The sequence below is a fragment of the Macaca mulatta genome, chromosome 12 (genome assembly GCF_049350105.2).
Source record: "Macaca mulatta isolate MMU2019108-1 chromosome 12, T2T-MMU8v2.0, whole genome shotgun sequence".
NCBI lineage: Eukaryota > Metazoa > Chordata > Mammalia > Primates > Cercopithecidae > Macaca > Macaca mulatta.
In genome coordinates, this window is record NC_133417.1 from 57,044,383 (window position 1) to 57,063,530 (window position 19,148).

Sequence of the window (19,148 nt, forward strand, 5' to 3'; positions counted from 1 at the left end):
TCTGATCAATAACATGTAGCTGAAAATCTCTGGAGAGGGTTTTCCAGAAGTATGAAGATTATTTTTGGCTAGGGCACAAAGTCTAAGTTTCTTTTTTCTATTTAGACAATGCACTTTTCACAATACAGTACATGTCTGAAGTTGCTTGGAGAACATATCTATGTGACAATTAAGAACTATCTCTACACTGACACCTAACATATCTGTTCCTAGACACCACGGAAAGCTATATCCTAACAAGATAGCATTGTCTCCCCTTCAGGTGTATGATAAACATAATCAGATTAGGACGAAGCTGTCCTCTCTTAGAAGTGCAAATTATACGCCTATGGGTTTGATGCATCACAGCTGGAAAACCTAGGTCCTAGAACTGACCACCACTAGGGTATGTTATAGCAGTGTCAAAAAGTAGCTGGTAAAAGCAGAGTCTTTTCAACAAATCGTACTGGGACAACTCGATACCAATATGCAAAAAACTAAAGTTGGACCCAATACCTCATACCATGTACAAAAATTAACTCAAAAGGATCCACAACCTAATTATAAGAGCTAAAACCATAATAGTCTTAGAAGAAAACAAAGGAAATACTCATGGCCTTAGATTTGGCAATGGATTCTTAGACATAACACCAAAAGCAAGAGCAATACTAAAAAAAAAAGAAAAAAAAAAGAACAATAAAAGAGGAAATAAACTAGACCTAACCAAAATTTCAAGCTTTGGTGTGTCAAAGAACATTATCAAAACAACTCAGCAACAGAGACAAAAAACTTGATTACAAAATGAGCAAAGGCAGCTCCAGGGGAGGCTGAGACAGAAGGATCACTTGAGCCCAGGAGATCAGGCCAGGCTGGGCAACACAGCAAGACTCCACTTCAAAACACAACAAAAACAATGGGCAAAGGACTTCTCTAAAGAAGATACCAGACTGGGTGCAGTGGCTCACGCCTGTAATCCCAGCACTTCGGGAGGCCGAGGTGGGCGAATCATGAGGTCAGGCGATCCAGACCATCCTGGCTAACACAGTGAAACCCCGTCTCAAAAAAAAAACTAGCCAGGCGAGGTTGTGGGTGCCTATAGTCCCAGCTACTCAGGAGGCTGAGGCAGGAGAATGCCGTGAACCCAGGAGGCGGAGTTTGCAGTGAGCTGAGCTAACACCACTGCACTCCAGCCTGGGCAACAGAGCAAGACACCGTCTCAAAAAAAAAAAAAAAAAGATACCTAAGTGGCTAATAAACATATGAAAAGATGCTCAACATCACTGGTCATTAGGAAAATGCAAATAAAAGCCACAATGAGGTATCAACTTTATCAACTTCACACCCAGTAGCATGGCTATAATAATAAAAAAAAAGGAAATTAGCAAATGTCAGTGAGGATGTGGAGAAAATGGAAGCCTTGTGCATTGCTGGTGGAAATGTAAAATGGTTCCGCTGTGGAAAAGTTTGGTAGTTCCTCAAAAAGTTAAATGTAGAACTACCATATGACCCAGTACTTCTACTCTTATGTATCTAAAAGAATTGGAAACTGGTATTCATACACATGTACACACACATATTCACAGCACCCTTCACAACAAAAAGTAAAAGTAGGCTGGGCGCGGTGACTCATGCCTGTAATCCCAGCACTTCAGGAGGCTGAGGCGGGCAGATCACCTGAGGTCAGGAGTTCTAGACCAGCCTGGCCAACATGGCAAAACCCCATCTCTACTAAAAATACAAAAATTAGCCGGGCGTGGTGGCACGCATCTGTTAATCCCGGCTATTCAGGAGGCTGAGGCAGGGTAATCACTTGAATCCAGGAGGCAGAGATTGCAGTGAGCTGAGATCATGCCACTGCACCCCAGCCTGGGTGAGAGAGTGAGACTCCGTCTCAAAAGGAAAAAAAAAAAAGTAAAAATAGCACAAGTATTCACCAAAAGATGAACAAACAGGCCAGGCGCGGTGGCTCACGCCTGTAATCCCAGCACTTTGGGAGGCCCCGAGGTGGGCAGATCACAAGGTCAGGAGATTGAGACCATCCTGGCTAACACAGTGAAACCCCGTCTCTACTAAAAATACAAAAAAAAAAAAAAAAAAAAAAAATTAGCTGGGCGTGGTGGCGGGCACCTGTAGTCCCAGCTACTTGGGAGGCTGAGGCAGGAGAATGGCATGTACCCGGGAGGTGGAGCTTGCAGTGAGCTGAGAGCACGCCACTGCAGTACTGCCTGGGTGAAGGAGCGACACTCCGTCTCAAAAAAAAAAAAAAGAGAAAAGACAAATTGTGATATATACAATGGAGTATTATTGTCATAAATGAAATGAAGTACATGCTACAATAAAAATGAACTGCAAAAACATTAAATAAGACAGACACACAAAAAAACTGCAAAAACATCTGAAAAAAGAAGGCAGTTGTGCCTGCCCAACACTGTGAATGTATTATTAGGTTGGTGCAAAAGTAACTGCAGTTTTTGCCATTACTTTTAATGGCAAAATGCCACTGACCTGTTCATTTTAAAATGGTTAATTTTATGTGAATTTCACCTCAATTTTTTTAAAGTAGTAGTCAGCTCCTGAGACCAAAATGTAATCAGTATGTCACTGACTTAGTGTAAAGGTACTGGAAAACGTTTTTTTGTTTTTTGTTTTTTTAAAGAGTTTTTTTTTTTTTTTTTAAAGAGATGTGGTTGACCAGGCAGACCTCCAACTCCAGGCCTCAAGCAATCCTCCCATCTCGGCCTCCCAAAGTGCTTGGATTACAGGGTGAGCCACAACGCCCAGCCAACTGGAAAGCCTTTATTAGGATATAAAATGGTGTAAAGCTAAGAACAAGACCAAACCTCCATTCTTGAGTAGCTTTTGAGGGGGAATATCCATCCAGTTTTTTTGTTTCTTCTTCATCTCTGTTTGGCTTTCAACATTTCTCCTGTCATTCAATAACTACTGCTCAAGATGAGCAGAGGAGCAGATGAAAATGCAAGTCAGTTATAATCTTACTAACTGTAAACACCTCTGGCATAATGAAATCAATTGTTGAAATGTAGATGTGGTATTTAAAAATCAAGAAATAGGATTATGGGATTAACAGAGGTCTTAGTTTCATCTACCCATGCAGTATCATTATAGTTTAGCAAAAATAAAAAGACTGCCACCGGACTACAGACATCTCTCTCAGAATTCCTGCGTCAATTCTAAGCAATCTTATCAAAGTCTTGAGTGCTTGGTACTCAGATTTCACTGTACACTTTTACCCATGTCTGAATTCCCCAGGACTGCTGTAACAATTAAACAACCAAAATTTGTTCTCTCACATTTCTGGAGTCTGAAATCAAGGTGTTAGCAAGGCCATGCTCCCTCTGAAGGCTCTATGGAGGGAGGAATCCTTTGCCTCTTCCAACTTCTGGTGATTCCAGGTAGTCCTTGCCCTCTGGCAGCATAACTGTAACTTTCACTGCCACCTTCACATGGCCTCTTTTCATTTGTGTGTGTCTTCTCTTCTTGTAAGGACACTAGGCATTGGATTTAGGGCCCACCCTAAATCCAGGATAAATTTGCCTCAAGATCCTTAACTAATTATACCTGCAAAGACCCTATTTCCAAATACAGTAGTTCACCCTTAACCAGGATTTCACTTTTTTTTTTTTTTGAGATGGAGTTTCATTCTTGTTGTCCAGGCTGGAGAGCAATGGCGTGATCTTGGCTCACTGCAACCTCCGCCTCCCAGGTTCAAGCCATTCTCCTGCCTCAGCTTCCCAAGTAGCTGTGATCAGTTATGTGCCACCACACACAGCTAATTTTGTATTTTTAGTAAGAGACAAGGTTTCACCATGTTGGCCAGGCTGGTCTCAAACTCGTGACCTCCCAAAGTGCTGGGATTACAGGCGTGAGCCACCACGCCCGGCCCACGATTTCACTTTCTATACTTTCAGTTACCCTAATTAAACCATAGTCCGAAATAAACACTTCATACATTTTAAATAATTTTTATTAGAGTATATTGTCACAACTCTTTCATCTTATTAGTTCTGCTGTTAAGTGCCAAATTCATAAACTTTATCATAGGGGTATGTATGCATAAGAAAACAAACAGTATATATAAGGTTCAGTACTATCTGCGGTTTCAGTCATCCACTCGGGATCTTGCAAATGTATCCACCACAGATAAGGGTGGGGGTGGGGGGTGGCTACTGTAAAGTCACATTGTGACAGTCCAGGTGTACATGAAATTTGGAGGGACACTATTCACTATATCACATAAGCAACATAATGCCTCTTTTGACACAGTAAGATTTTAAAAAAAGACTCAAATTTTAATTCAGCTTGATAAAATTTGAATTCTTCTTCTGGGGAAGTTTCTTTTTGAGACAGGATCTCACTCTGTCAGGCCAGAGTGCAGTAGTGTGATCACACCTCACTGCAGCCTCAAGCAATATTCCCACCTCAGCCTACTGACTAGCTGGGACTACAGGTGCACTACCACACCTGGCTAAGTTTTAAAATTTTTGCAGAGATAGGGTCTTGCCATGTTGCCAAGCTGGTCTCAAACTCCTAGCCTCAAGCGATCCTCCCACCTCAGGCTCCCAAAGTACTGGGATTACAGGCATGAGCCACTGTATCTGGCCTCTGGGGAAAACTTTTAGAAATATACCTTTAATTTTTGAAAGAAAACTAAACCAAACAACAAGAAAAAAATCAAATCTCTAAAAGTAAGCATTCCCATTTATTTACTGGCTAAAACTGATGATGAATGAAGAAAAAGTACCTTCTGATAGAAATAAAGCATTATAGATCAGTGCTATTTATAATTTATTACTTGTTAAAGTAACTTCAGCTTTCTCATAACAATTCAATAAGCCCTCTCCTAGAACTCAGGAGCTTTTAAATTTATGTTTTTTACTAAGAAAGCCTTTTTAAAAAAATCCCTAAGCTATATGTTTTTAAAACATTTAAAATTGATTTTTTACATTTTGAAAGGTGAAATTATAATCATCTTCAAAACATACAGTAAAATGTATTACGTAGTCAAGTATCAATTATTTCAAATAGCATGACAATTTAACTACAAATAATTTCAAATCCTAACAAATATAATTACCTAATGTTTAAGTAATTTTATAAATAAATTACCAAATTAGAAGACAATATTGATTGACTACATTTTACAAACTATAAGAATATATCCCACACTTCATATATTTTAACACCCCAGGGTATTTTTCTACATTAATAAAATTCATTCTATTATAAATTTTCAGGAATTCTTTCTGATGTACCAAGATTTCATATGAAAAAGCAGAAGCTATTTTTTTATTTCTGATATAAAACAGTAAGTATGAACCCAATGTAGAAATCTGAAGTTAGACAATTCCTTTGGCAGAAAACAATCATAAACAGGTCTTAATATAAATAGAATCCATAAGCTCATAAAAAGGAAAGAAAATAACCCTGTGTTTCTTAACACCGAAAGAATCATCAGTACACAGATTTAAAATCATTTTTATCTTTCGACAGCCTGCAACACAAAATTTATTACATATGGCAAAAAATAATTTTTAATTTAAGAGGAAAAAAAAACTTCTGCATGTATAAACTTTCACTGATAAATGCCAATATATACTATATATATATGTGTCATGTTTTATTATTCTAAAACTACATTATTTATAATGGCTGATCCCAATTTAGTGGGTGTGCAGTATTTATACTGGCTCAAAAACATGCTGAATTAAGCTTTTATAACTGAGATCACAATTATACATGAAATACACAAACATTAAAATAAGTTTATTAAATACAGTTTGGGAGAAAAATGTAAGAAATTCCATATATATGCAAATGTTGACTATTATCAAGAGCATCTTTGGATTTTTTAAAATGTTTTTTAAAAAGTATTATTTTGTAAAGAACAGATTTGTTTCCAACAAGTAAGGTGCCATTCAGAAGTATATAAGTGAATTAACATAAAGGAAAATACTCAAAAACAGAACATGAAATATTAAAGGTTAAAACTTTCTGTTCAGTTATTTGTATCTGAAGTTAATGACATAAACTGAGCTTTCAAATACTGCTAATTTTTCCACTTAAATGTAGATCACATACCATATAGACTATTTTGTTCTAGGATAGTTTCTTTGAAAAAGGAACATATTTATAATCAAATTTCTGTAGATAAACGGCAACATTTTCAGAGAATTAGCTTGAAATGGATTTAGTAGAAAGACTAACAGCTTTCTTTAAAAACACAAATATAGAAATCTTGCTTCCATATAAGTAATTTTTTAAAAACTAATGTCCATTGTTTTTCCCAGTCTGAATATGTTTCCATATGCATATGTATTTGCAATTTCTATTTTCCAATATGTAAAAAGTTGGTAGATAATGAAGTAGTGTGCAAATTTTTAGGAGAGAAAACAATCCCTATTTGTTTACTACCAAACTCCCACAGTTATATAGAATCTATTAGCACTATAAACTAACTCAAAATGCAGGCTGCAGAAAAACTGCTTCAATAGCCTCCCTATCAATCTGTCACCTTCTATGAAGTCATCATCTGCTATTATTGCACAGGCTGAGAATTACTTCTGAAAGAAATCGTCAATTTTTTTCAACAGCTTGGTATGTTGACAGCTTAGCAATGGTGCAAGTGATTTGACTTCTTTAAAAAAACAACACATCACTAAAAACACACTTATCATCCATGCTTGGTATATCTCACAACAAATTATTAGGAATGTCTCATGGCTCAAATTCACACGCAATCCCATAAAAAACGTATGCAGCATCTCTGCACACCACATTCCAGGAAGGAAAACAAATGAACCATATCTTCATTAGGAATAGCCAAAGTCACCTGAAAAGGTTATTAGTGACAACTGTAAATACCAGAGATACATATAGGAAAGAAAATGTTTTTCCTCAGGGAATGGAAATGTTTCGTGGGATAATCCTTCACAGTTGGCATGACTGTTTGGGGGACTGACTAAATGCTTTATCACACATCTGCATTTACAAGGTCTTCACTGTTAATCACAGAAAACATTTTTGTTCCTTCCAGATTGCTCTTGCTTCTGTAGACAATTATATGCTAATTATTATTTAACGTAACAGCGAGAGCAAAAGTGACAATACTGCAAACACAACTGCAATTTAAGGAGCCAAAAAGAAATATGCTGGCAAGCTAAATGCTTACACACACACAGAAGTTAGGCTTTTAAAATAACAGTGTGTGAGAAACTCTGAAAAAAAATATTTCAAGTTCTTCAGTGCTCTTATGACATTTTAGGGGGAAACAGTGGTTTCCTTAAAATAATATTTTAATACTCCTATCTCATACTGTTTAGTGTCATAAGGCTACTTAAAGGGTATCTAGATTTATGTAGAGAAAACTGAAAGTAAGACAAAACTAACTGAAAGCATCTTTAAGCTGCCTCTGATCCAAAGACTGACTTCAAACAAACCGGACTGAAAAAAAAAACCTTTATGGCCTTGTAGAGTAAGAGAGGTTTTTGTGCTTTATTTATTCATGGTCCTTTCGAGTTAAGAGGAAAAAAAGTTTTAATATTTTCAGGTTGGTATCACAAGGATTGAATAATACACTTATGAAGGCTTTCAAGAAAATGCTTGCTTTGTTTCTAAAGGAGAGGCTGCTGATGGTAATTTGTGTGCTGCTGTGCAACTGGATGAGCTGGAACTGTCACCGGAAAGCCTGCCAGTTGAGGCAAATTGGAAGTAGTGTTCTGATAAGATGACATATCCACAGACATCCCCATTTGCTGAGTGTAAGCAGTTGTACCAGTAGCTGACTGTAGGTTAGAGTTCTGGTTCATATAAGTAGGATTGGAAACAGTGTCTTGTCCAGTGCTACAAACAAAATTTTAAAAAGAAAACTATATTTACTTTGCAGTATCTAGGTTACAGTTAAGAGATCATCATGACAAAAATGCCTTTTCCATCTTCAAGTTTATGTAGCTCTACTGTTCTGATTACAATTTAATCATTCCAGCCATTGAATACTGTTAATCAAATTTTCTTTCTTTTTTTTTGAGATGGGATCTTGCTCTGTTGCCCAGGCTGGGGTGCAGATCATAGCTCACTGCATTCTCGAACTCCTGGGCTCAAGCAATCCTCCTGCCTCAGCCTCCTGAGTAGCTGGGGCTATTTTTAAAAGATTTAAATTAGTCCAGACTAATTTAAAAAAATTTCTTTTTGTAGAGACTGGGTCTTGCTATGTTGCCCAGGATGGTCTCAAACTCCTGGACTCAAGTGATCCTCTGGCCTCAGCCTCTCAAAGTGTTGGGATTACAGGCATAAGCCACCATGCCGAGCTTGTTAATGTAATTTTTATATTGGTAAGAAGAGAGAGGTACTTGAAAACAAACAAAATGTAAGATTCTAAGACCAGTTTAACTTCCCTTCTCCAGAATCTCTAACTAAAAACATTCAGAAACCATCTGAGGAGATGTAAACTGTTCTTGACTGAAGTACCCTTGGCCAGTTGCAATGAGAATGGAGTCCTGGCTCAAGATGCCACTTTTAGCCTATATTCTCCCTCTGCAACTCCCAATCCAGCACAAAGAAGTCCGCCTCTTCTCTGTAAACCTCTTTCAAGCTTTCCTTCAGTAAGGACTTTCTACTTTTAAAAGGAAAACAGTGTAGTCTGCATAGGGCCCAAAATCTACCCTCACGATACTCCGAAACTATTTCTTTATTGACATTTCACAAACTAAGCTGAAAAATCACACCAAATTGCAAGACTTGTTTGTTCCTATAACTACTATGGCATACATTTCTCTTAAAATATATATATATAATTTTGGCCGGGTGCGGTGGCTCACACCTGTAATCCCAGCACTTTGGGAGGCCGAGACGGGCGGATCACGAGGTCAGGAGATGGAGACCATCCTGGCTAACAGTGAAACCTGTCTCTACTAAAAATACAAAAACAAAATTAGCCGGGTGTGGTGGCGGGCGCCTATAGTCCCAGTTACTTGGGAGGCTGAGGTGGGAGAACGGCATGAACCCGGGAGGCGGAGTTTGCAGTGAGCCGAGATTGCGCCACTGCACTCCAGCCTGGGTGACAGAACAAGACTCCGTCTCAAAAAAAAAAAAAAAAAAAATATATATATATATATATACACACACACACACACATATATACATATACATATATATACGTGTGTGTGTGTGTGTATATATATAAATAAAACAGGCGTGAGCCACTGTGCCCGGCAGTTTTAGGGCTGTGCTCGGAGGCTCATGCCTCTAATCCCAGCATTTTGGGAGGCCAAGGTGAGAGAATTGCTTGGGCTAGCCTGGTTTGAGACCAGCCCAGGCAACATGACTATACCCATCTCTACAAAAAATTAAAAACATTAGCTGGGCGTAGTATGTGCCTGTGGTCTCAGCTACTCAGGAGGCAGAGGTTGGAAGATTCCTTAAGCCCGGGAGTTGGAGGCTGCAGTGCACTATGATCACACCACTGTACTCCAGTCTGGGTGATAAAGCTCCATCTAAAAAAAAGTTTCAATAAAAAAATTACATAACTTTAAATTCCACCAAATATACTGCTTGCAATAAAAGAGAATTAGTTTCAACACTACACCACTTTTTTCTCCATAATTCCTAGTGTTACCAAGGACAGCAAAATTTTATATTTTATTCTAACTGAACACTAATCTGAACAGATTTATTTAATATTCATAAAATATCTAAAATTCATACTCATGGAGTTTGAGGGTGGGAAGGGACCTTACAGATCATCTACATATGATTATATTGAATGAACATTTTGTATGGTTAAGCAAAGTGAACAGAAAGAAAGATTTAAATACAACTCTCAGAGTAGAAGTGTTTTTATTAAAAAACAGAAATACAGGGCTGGGTGCAGTGGTGCATGCCTATAATCCTAGCACTTTGAGAAGCCATAGCAGGCGGATTCCTTGAGCTCAGGAGTTTGAGACCAGCCTGGGCAACATGGCGAAACCCCACTTTGACAAAAAAATACAAAAATTAGCAGAGCATGGTGGTGCTCGCCTGTAGTCCCAGCTATTCGAGAGGCTGAGGAGGGTGGATAGCTTGAGACCGGGAGGTCAAGACTGTAGTGAGCTGAGATCATGCCTCTGCACTCTAGCCTGGGTGACTGAGTGAGACCTTGTCTTAAAAAAAAAAAAAAAAAAAAAAAAAAACCCTTGTTGGCCGGGCGGGCGGCTCACACCTATAATCCCAGCACTTTGGGAGGCTGAGGCGGGTGGATCATCACGAGGTCAGGAGTTTGAGACCAGCCTCACCAACATGCTGAAACCCCGTCTCTACTAAAAATACAAAAACATCAGATAGGCGTGGTGGCACCTGCCTGTAATCCCAGCTACTCAGGAGGCTGAGGCAGGAGAATTGCTTGAACCTGGGAGGCAGAGGTTGCAGTGAGCAGGGATCTAGCCACTGCACTCCAGCCTGGGTGAAAGAGGGAGACTCTGTCTCAAAAAAACAAAGCAAAACAAAAAAAACCTGAACTACAAATTCCACAGTTCAAACACGCTTCTTTTTAAGGGTCAAAGTAACAACAGTTTTCTAATTTTTAGGAGTACATGCAGACAAGTAAGTCTGGGGCTACTTCACAGGCTGATTATAGCACAGTGCTAAGCACATAATAGGCTTAGTCTCATAAAGGACAATTAGCTTTATTTTGTCCCAGGGATGCAGACTGTAAGCTTAAGGGCGGGCAATAATCTCAGTATGGGTAGCAAAGCTAAGGTAACACCATTCCACTTCACAGGATTATGAATAAACAGCTCTGTAACTTCATCTTAATAAGGGTCTATATATTCCCATTCTGAAAATCTAGGAAAATTAACACATATAATTATAAAATTAGCACAGCTCCCAAAACTTACCTTAAATATGAAGTTTGAGCAGGCTGTGTTGTCACTGAGGAATTCACATTTGGAGGCAGAGATCTCAGTGGACCAATCTGATCGGGTCCTAGGCTATAGCTTTGGGCAACAGTTACTTGGTGAATGCTCTGACCCATATAGTTTCCACCATGTGATTGAACTGGATATGTCTATTAATCAGAAAGAAAAAGTTGATTCACGAATCTCCCAAACATGTGCCTAATAATATATTTAAAATGTTAAAAGACTTAAAGGAAAGAAACTATATGTCTTTGGGAAGCAATCTGATTCTACCAATCTATCCATCTTAGAACTAAAAGTGGTGAGCTGTCAAATCACAGTGCCATATCTATGGAAATTTGATTTGTTTGGCTGTTCTTTTATTTTTACAGAGAGCTGGGAGAAAGACAGGTGGTATACTTTTAAGTAGTGGATTGCCATCTATCCAGGTTGCCTATTACTCAGTAAACATGTCTTGTTGTAGAGCCACAGAAAACTGTACACTCCCTTGAAGGGAAGCCCACCATCACTTAAAGTCACTATAAGAATGATAACCTTCTTTACCCTCATCCCAGGATGACTCATCCAACTCCTTCCTAAGAATGAAACTTAAAAGAACAAGCTGAAAAAGAAACGGTATAAGGATGCCAGGGCTTCCCTGGCAATGTCTACTTTATCTCTTACCTTTCAGACAAACAGGACAAAAGTAAGGAAGAGTTATTGGTAAAAGACATGTATCCTCAGGAAAGAGCAAAAATGGTTTAGGTCTCTTTGGACATTTATATGCGCCCTACTTATTTTCAGGACAACAGCTCCTTAAGGACAGGGTCTACCACCTGTCTACTATATATAGCATCAAAACAATGCACACATTTAATATCATATCATACCATAATGATCATCAATCCAGTTTTAAATTAAGCTATTTTTTTAAAGCAAAGACCATTTATCTGAAAATTTAGAATGCTAGAAATCCCAAATAAGCTATATTAAGTACAATCACATTACCTCCTTAGTAGACATGTAACAATCTACTGACAATAGGCTGAGACTGTGAGAATCAGCTTCTTCTGCAGTTTAGGGTTCCTGAGCAGCCTACACAGATACAACTAACTTGTTATCCCAATTGCTTCTAGTAGAGATGTATTTTTGTCAAATTAGAATAGAAACTTTTGAATATTTCAAATGCTTGAGTGAATAGTGTAGATACAGATTATGTGAGGAATCAAACAGAAAGTTAACTTTTCAGAGAAATGAGTTGTGCTTGGCAAAATGCAGTAAGCAGAATGCAAGTAAACACCGAAACCTGACACAGAATAGCAAATAACCCTTTACAGACACATAAAAAAGCCAACATAGGCCAGGCGCGGTGGCTCAAGCCTGTAATCCCAGCACTTTGGGAGGCCGAGACGGGTGGATCACGAGGTCAGGAGATCGAGACCATCCTGGCTAACACAGTGAAACCCTGTCTCTACTAAAAAATACAAAAAAAAAAAAAAAAAAAAAACTAGCCGGGCGAGGTGGCGGGCGCCTGTAGTCCCAGCTACTTGGGAGGCTGAGGCAGGAGAATGGCGTGAACCCAGGAGGCGGAGCTTGCAGTGAGCTGAGATCCGGCCACCACACTCCAGCCTGGGTGACAGAGCGAGACTCCGTCTCAAAAAAAAAAAAAAAAAAAAAAAAGCCAACATAGTTTTATCATACAACGATGCAGACACTGCTTTTTGTCCCACTTTCACAGCAGCAGCAAACAACTCTGAAAACAGAAGCAAACTGAGTAACTCCCAAATGTCTTTTGCAGCCAGAAATCTTTCTTACCCTCCTAATTTTCAAAAAGATCAAGGCATGGCACATTTGATAAATGTATCTTGTCTGACGTGACAGTTACCATAGTGACTATTCTTTTTTTACTTAACAATTACGTTGTGTCATCTAAATTATTCACCCACATTCTACCCTTTCTCCTTGGTGTCTCCTTCACATGTACCTTTAGATACCAGTGTTCATAAATTAACATGCATTTTGCTCATCCAAGCTCATTCTGAATTCAATTGGCTAACTGGCTGAAATTTCAAAATGCTTCTGAATGGGGATACTGACAAATATAAAGTATTCACTTCATATGGCAAGCACACAAAAAAGGTGAAAAGTACTGGAAAAAGATGGCTTACGGATGTTCATGGATGGCTTATGGAGTCTGTACCTCCTAGATGTGTATCATATCTTTGCTATGCACAAATTTTTAACAATTTAAGTCATGCAGCTAAGTAAAGGAAGTATAAAGCATACTCTAGAAGTTCATTGTGCCTGTTAATAATCATGTGAGTCAAATAAATCTTTATGGAAATTTGTAAAGAAATGTTAAATCTTGTTGAGCAGCAGCAAAGTCTTGGTACCTGGGGAACTTCTGATATGCTAGGTACCATCCAAAATCAAAGGATTTATACTCCACATTTACAAAAAGGATTTATACTTACATAAAAGATTTATGCTTTATACTTACAAAAGCATATGAAGAACCAGAACTACCCTCACATACTTAATGGTCTTTTCATCCATGTTAAAACTGAACTATAATGTATTTGTGAAATGTCAGTATCTGTCTAAGTTGTTCTGGTGAATGTTAATTGTTCAGTCAATATTTACTGAAACAATCAAAGATAAATTTTATAATTTTATTTACATACAAAAGAAATCTTAATACTATGCTGTAAAACACTTTCTTTTACTTTAAAACTTGTTTATAATTTAGAAAATGTTCTCAAAAAACATGCTCACCTGCATTGGAACCCCGGATGATGCAGGTGGGTAATGTGCTGGAGGGTGGAGCTTTGAATAGACTGAGTACACTGGTGCTTCATTCACCAATTTGTTATATAGTTCCAGAGCTTCCAGGACTTTTACATTCAATTCAGACAACTCTGAATGCTTCCTGATGTAGAAGAAAAGTATTATAATACTCTTCTAGTTTTTAGCATCTGTTTAGTGATATGAATTATTTTTTAAATTTAGCACAATTTCTATTCATATATCAAAAGGCTATTTTATATTTAATGAAAGAATATTCACAAAGGGAAACTGAGAGGAAGAACTGCTTAATCCTTGTAATAGCTAGCCTGATACTAAGGCAGGAAAATAGGGTCTGGAGGCAGGGAATCTAAGGCTGTTTTTCAAGCTGACTTCTTGTAACTACACTGAAAGGAAAACCAACCCTAACTTTCCACACCTAAGTAATAAAAGGACCAGAGGCTGCTCCCTTTGCAAACTCCCCACGTTTTCTGTGCAGCAGATGGGAAATTGGGTGTCCGAAAAAAATCAGACTGATTACAAGTCCAGTCTTCCTTTGCAACTTTGTAACTTCAGCCTCCGAATGGTTGCTGTCCACAACCAGCCTCTGAATGGCTGCTCCAGCCTCTGAATGGTTGCTGTCCACAACCAGTCAGACTGACTGTGGGCGGAGTCTTCCTTTGCATACAAGCATAACTGTAACTTCTCCCTAGCCTTTAATTGGTTGCTTTTTGCAACCAATCAGATGGTTGCACAGCACTGTGACCTTTGTAACTTCATTTCAGCCTCTGGTTGGCTGCTTTCTGCAACCAGACTGATCGTGAGCTTCCACTTCATTTACATGAGGTGAGCATGAAGCGGCCAATGGGAAACTTCTAGGGGGTACTGTACTTGGACCCAAGAAGGTTCTGTATCCGGGTCCTTCAGGTGCTGCTCAGGCCCACTTCCACACTGTGGGGCGTACTTTCGTTTTCAATAAATCTCTGCTTTTGTTCTTCTGTTGCTTCGATCTTTCTTTCCTTTGCTGGGCATTTTGTCCAATTCTTTCTTCAAAATGCCAAGAACCTGGACAACCTGCAGTCACAATCCTCTACCAGTGACAAAATGACTTTATAATATTAGGGAAAAGTCCTTTCCATGCCTCATAAAATGCAATCAATTCACAATTTTGGTGCTGAGAGAATTTACTTTCACACATTCCAGTTTTATTTTGAGAATTCAATTATTAAAAAGAAAATTCTCAATTTGGGTAAGAATCTAGGCCTGAATTATAAATCTCAATAAAAGAAAGTACCCAGGCAAGGCCCAGAACCTCTATGAAGTACACGATATGATGGAAATTTAAAAACACTTGTTAAAAAAAAAAAAAACCACACACACATTTTCATTTGTTTATATCCATAAAAATATCAACTGAAAAAAAAAACCTACTTAAATAATTACCCTTGAAAATCCAAGTAAAAACAATGTGTAAGACTAGTCTCTACAGCTCGTTTGTTGGTTGATTTTGAGAAAGTAAGTAAACCAATACTTTATTATGTAGTAACAAAAAATCCAAATAAAAGCATCTTCAAATATGACCAAGAAGCTTCAGAGCAGACTCTTCCTACTTGAAACAATTTTGTCTGTTCCCCTGGGAGTAATAAAGAACTCTCTTTGCACTGTCAAATTTATAATAGTTAAGCAACCACTTTTCATCTGGCCTGAAACATCCACAAGCCTTTTTATTGAAATGTGGTTCTTTCTATATAAACACAGAGAGGCAACAAGCAGAGGCACACAGACACAGGACTACCAAGTAAACAGCCACTGAGTCCTATCAAGATTTGTCACTTTTCTTCTATTAGTCTTTTACGTCTGAACAACAACAACAAGAAGTTTGTTCCCTCTCTGGTAGGAATGACTGCATTAAGCAGGTCAAACTCTATTATCAAAAATAAGAGTTACGAGCCACCCAGAAAGCTACAGAAATTAGTGCCATGCTAACAAATGCATAACTAAAATTTAACTGTAGGAAATCCACAAAACCCAGTATGTTGATGAAACAACAGAAAAATGCAGTAGAAAGACGTGATCACTGTGTTTGAAATCCCCTGAAAGATATGAGACACAATCCCAGAGTAATAAGGCAAAAGAGCAACTTGATAGATGGTAGAAAATGATCTTTGGAGGACAGGAGGAAATAAGATTAGAATAGTCTGGAACATAGTTAAGGCCAGACTATGAATCTCTCTTCAATAAATCTACCTAAACTTTTTTGGAGTCAATTTACATGTTTACTCAATATAATTTCTTAGGGTGATAAAATGCTACAAAATTTCATTCTGTAAAATGACAGAAATGAAATGTACAATTTAACTTTCTAACAGTAGAGTTGTTTTTCTCAGCAGGAATAACAAACGCAATGATCCATTCAAGGGAAAAATTGGTATTTTATTCATCTCTGAATACTTGACAAGGGTAAATAACAGTCAATAAGAATTTGTTGAAGAACAGGAAACATTTCCCAGAACAGGAGCTGCATCTGCAGCTGTGGCCATGGAACAAGAAAAAATGCCAGTTGGCCTATTCAAAAACTGAAACTGGTAAGAAAACTGGTTAATGATTGAGTTCTCACTCAAAAAATTAACTACCATCAGAATGGTCACTTTGATTTTTTTTTTCTTTTGAGACAGGATCTCATTGTGTCACCTAGACTGGAGTGCAGTGGTGCAACTGTGGCTCACTGCAGCCTCCTTGACCTCCCAGGCTCAAGCAATCTTCCCACCTCAGCCTCCTGAGGAGCTGGGACCACAGGTGCATACCACCAAGCCCAGCTAATTGTTAAAAAAATTTTTTTTAAGAGATGGGGTCTCACTGTATTGCCCAAGCTGGTCTCAAATTCCTGGGCTCTGATGATCCTCCCACTTCAGCCTCCTGAAGTGCTGGGATTATAGGTGTGAGCCCCCACACCGGCCTCACTCTGACTTCTAATTCTTCTAGATCTTTTCCTTTAACAAAATTATTTTTATGAACCAAAAATAAGATTAAATTGTCATAGCTTCTGCCTTTTTTCATTATATATTATAATATCTGTTCATATCAAGGGATAATTATCAAGGACAATGATATTCATTGTAGAATGTGTGGACACACACTCAGTCCTCCATGTCCATGGGTTCTGCATCCGTGCACTCAACTTCAAATTGAAAATACAAAACATTAAAAAAAATTGTGTCTGAACTAAACATACAGCCACATCTGTAATACTTTTTAATCTTTTCCAGTTTGATTATTCACTAACCATTAACATCCTGCATTGAAACAAAGTAGATGTGTAAGGAGATATTTAATGCTTTCTCTAAAATATGGCAAAACTACTGTCAATTGACACACAGATTTTTCATTTCTTTAGAAAACACAACACATTTATTTTTAAAATGTCCCCTGGAACAAAGATGACAATCTCTGGTGACTAGGAAAAGTCCTGCTGCTACTGCACTTCTCTGGTAGAGGCAGAAAAGAAGTAGTTTCTGTTCTCCTTATTTTGGCCCTATCTAATCTCTTTTTCTTGTGCTGTTTATATATTAATTCAATAAATACCACTAGAGACGGATGATGATGGAATACTAAGCCCTATCCCTTGTTTTCCTTTCACTAAGGGTTCTCTCTCTGACTTCAGATAGAGAGCTGAGAAACAAGGGAGCAGAACCAAGTTAAAAGCTCAACCTTGAAAGTCTACCCTTCAGTGTTGCTGCTATTTTTAAAGGACAATAAAGGCCAGACACAGTGGCTCATGCCTATAATCCCAACACTTTGGGAAGCTGAGGCAGGAAGATCACTTGAGGCCAAGAGTTTGAGACCAGCCTGGGCAGCACAGCAAGGCCCTGTCTTTAAAAAAAAAAAAAAAAAAAAAAAAAAAGCTGGGTGTGAGGCTGGGTGCAGTGGCTCACACCTGTAATCCCAGCACTTTGGGAGGCTGAGGCGAGCGGATCATGAGGTCAGGAGTTCGAGACCAGCCTGGCTAATATGGTGAAACCCCGTCTCTACTAAAAATACAAAAATTAGCAGGGCATGGTGGCGGGCAACTGTAATCCTAGCTACTTGGGAGGCTAAGGCAGAGAATGGCTTGAACCCAGGAGGTGGAGGCTGCAGTGAGCCAAGATTGCACCACTGCACTCCAGCCTGGGTGACAGGGCAAGACTCTATCTCCAAAAAAAAAAAAGAAAAAGAAAAAGAAAACTACGTAGGATAAAATTAAAAGAGCAATAGAAACAAAGAAATACAAGGACAAGAAATGAAAAGAGAAGACATGATTTAGCTTCAAATACTAGAGAAATTTCATTTAAAATTTTTATAAGTACCACTTCTCATAAGAATTCAATTCTTGGCCAGGCACGGTGGTTCACGCCTGTAATTCCAGTACTTTGGGAGGCCAAGGTGGGCAGATCATGAGGTCAGGAGCTCGAGACCAGCCTGGCCAACAAGGTGAAACCCTGTCTGTACTAAAAATACAAAAATTAGCCGGGTGTGGTGGTGCACGCCTGTGCTAGCTACTCAGGAGGCTGAGGTGGGAGAATTGCTTGAACCTGGGAGACAGAGGTTACAGTGAGCCGAGATCGTGCCACTGCACTCCAGCTTCGGCATCAGCGCAAAACTCCATCTCAAAAAAACCCCCCAGAAAACTGTTATCTTTAAATAAAAAGCACTTGACTCCCCAGCTATCTTGGCAGCTGCTCTTAGTTGGGGACCCTCCTGGACTTAAGGCAGGATAGTCTCAAAGAAGAGGAAAAAGTCAGTGGAGTTGATCAGCTCTAGGCTCCAACTCGTTATGAAAAGTGGAAAGTATGTGCTGGGGTAAAAGCAGACTCTAAAGATGATCAGACAAAGCAAAGCAAAATTGGTCATCCTCACTAAAACTGTCCAGCTTTGAGGAAATCTGAAATAGAGTGCTATACAATGTTGGCCAAAACTGCTGTCCATCACTACAGTGGCAATGATGGGCAGAGCATGCAGAAAATACTAGAGAGTATGCACACTGGCTATCACTGATCCAGGCAGTTCTAATATCACTAGAAGCATGCTAGAAGAGACTGGTGAAAAGTAAGCCATGCAAAATTTTTATTCTTTTTAAATTTTTTTTTTTTTTTTTGAGACGGAGTCTCGCTCTGTTGCCCAAGCTGGAGTGCAGTGGCGCGATCTCCGCTCACTACAAGCTCCGCTGCCTCCCGGGTTCACGCCATTCTCCTGCCTCAGCCTCCCTAGAAGCTGGGACTACAGGCGCCCGCCACCACGCCCAGCTAATTTTTTTGTATTTTTTTAGTAGAGAAGGGGTTTCACCGTGTTCGCCAGGATGGTCTCGATCTCCTGACCTCGTGATCCGCCCGCCTCGGCCTCCCAAAGTGCTGGGATTACAGACGTGAGCCACCGCGCCCGGCGCAAAATTTTTATTTAATAAAACTTGTCAGAGCTTATTGCACCACCTTGCTATAAATTTGTAAGAGTTTGGGAAACTGA

General features: G+C 38.9%; 1 protein-coding gene and 1 pseudogene across 3 annotated transcripts in view; one reads left to right on the plus strand and one right to left on the minus strand.

The window, feature by feature from the left end:
• Positions 1–5,459: 5,459 nt before the first annotated feature.
• STAM2 (signal transducing adaptor molecule 2) overlaps positions 5,460–19,148 on the minus strand; it is a 55,338-nt gene continuing 41,649 nt past the window's right edge. For 2 of the 3 annotated variants that reach the window (XM_015110122.3, XM_077956997.1), the window contains 3 exons: positions 13,644–13,797; positions 10,869–11,038; positions 5,460–7,839 (listed from right to left, as the gene is read on the minus strand). In XM_015110122.3, coding sequence (XP_014965608.1) covers positions 7,611–7,839; positions 10,869–11,038; positions 13,644–13,797 — 553 coding nt within the window. In that variant the 3' untranslated portion in view covers positions 5,460–7,610. Of the gene's footprint in view, positions 7,840–8,003; positions 9,489–10,868; positions 11,039–13,643; positions 13,798–19,148 lie in introns of those variants that run through there. The other variant, XM_077956998.1, reaches the window with a different exon arrangement.
• Positions 14,264–18,873, plus strand: LOC106992576 (large ribosomal subunit protein eL30 pseudogene; annotated as a pseudogene).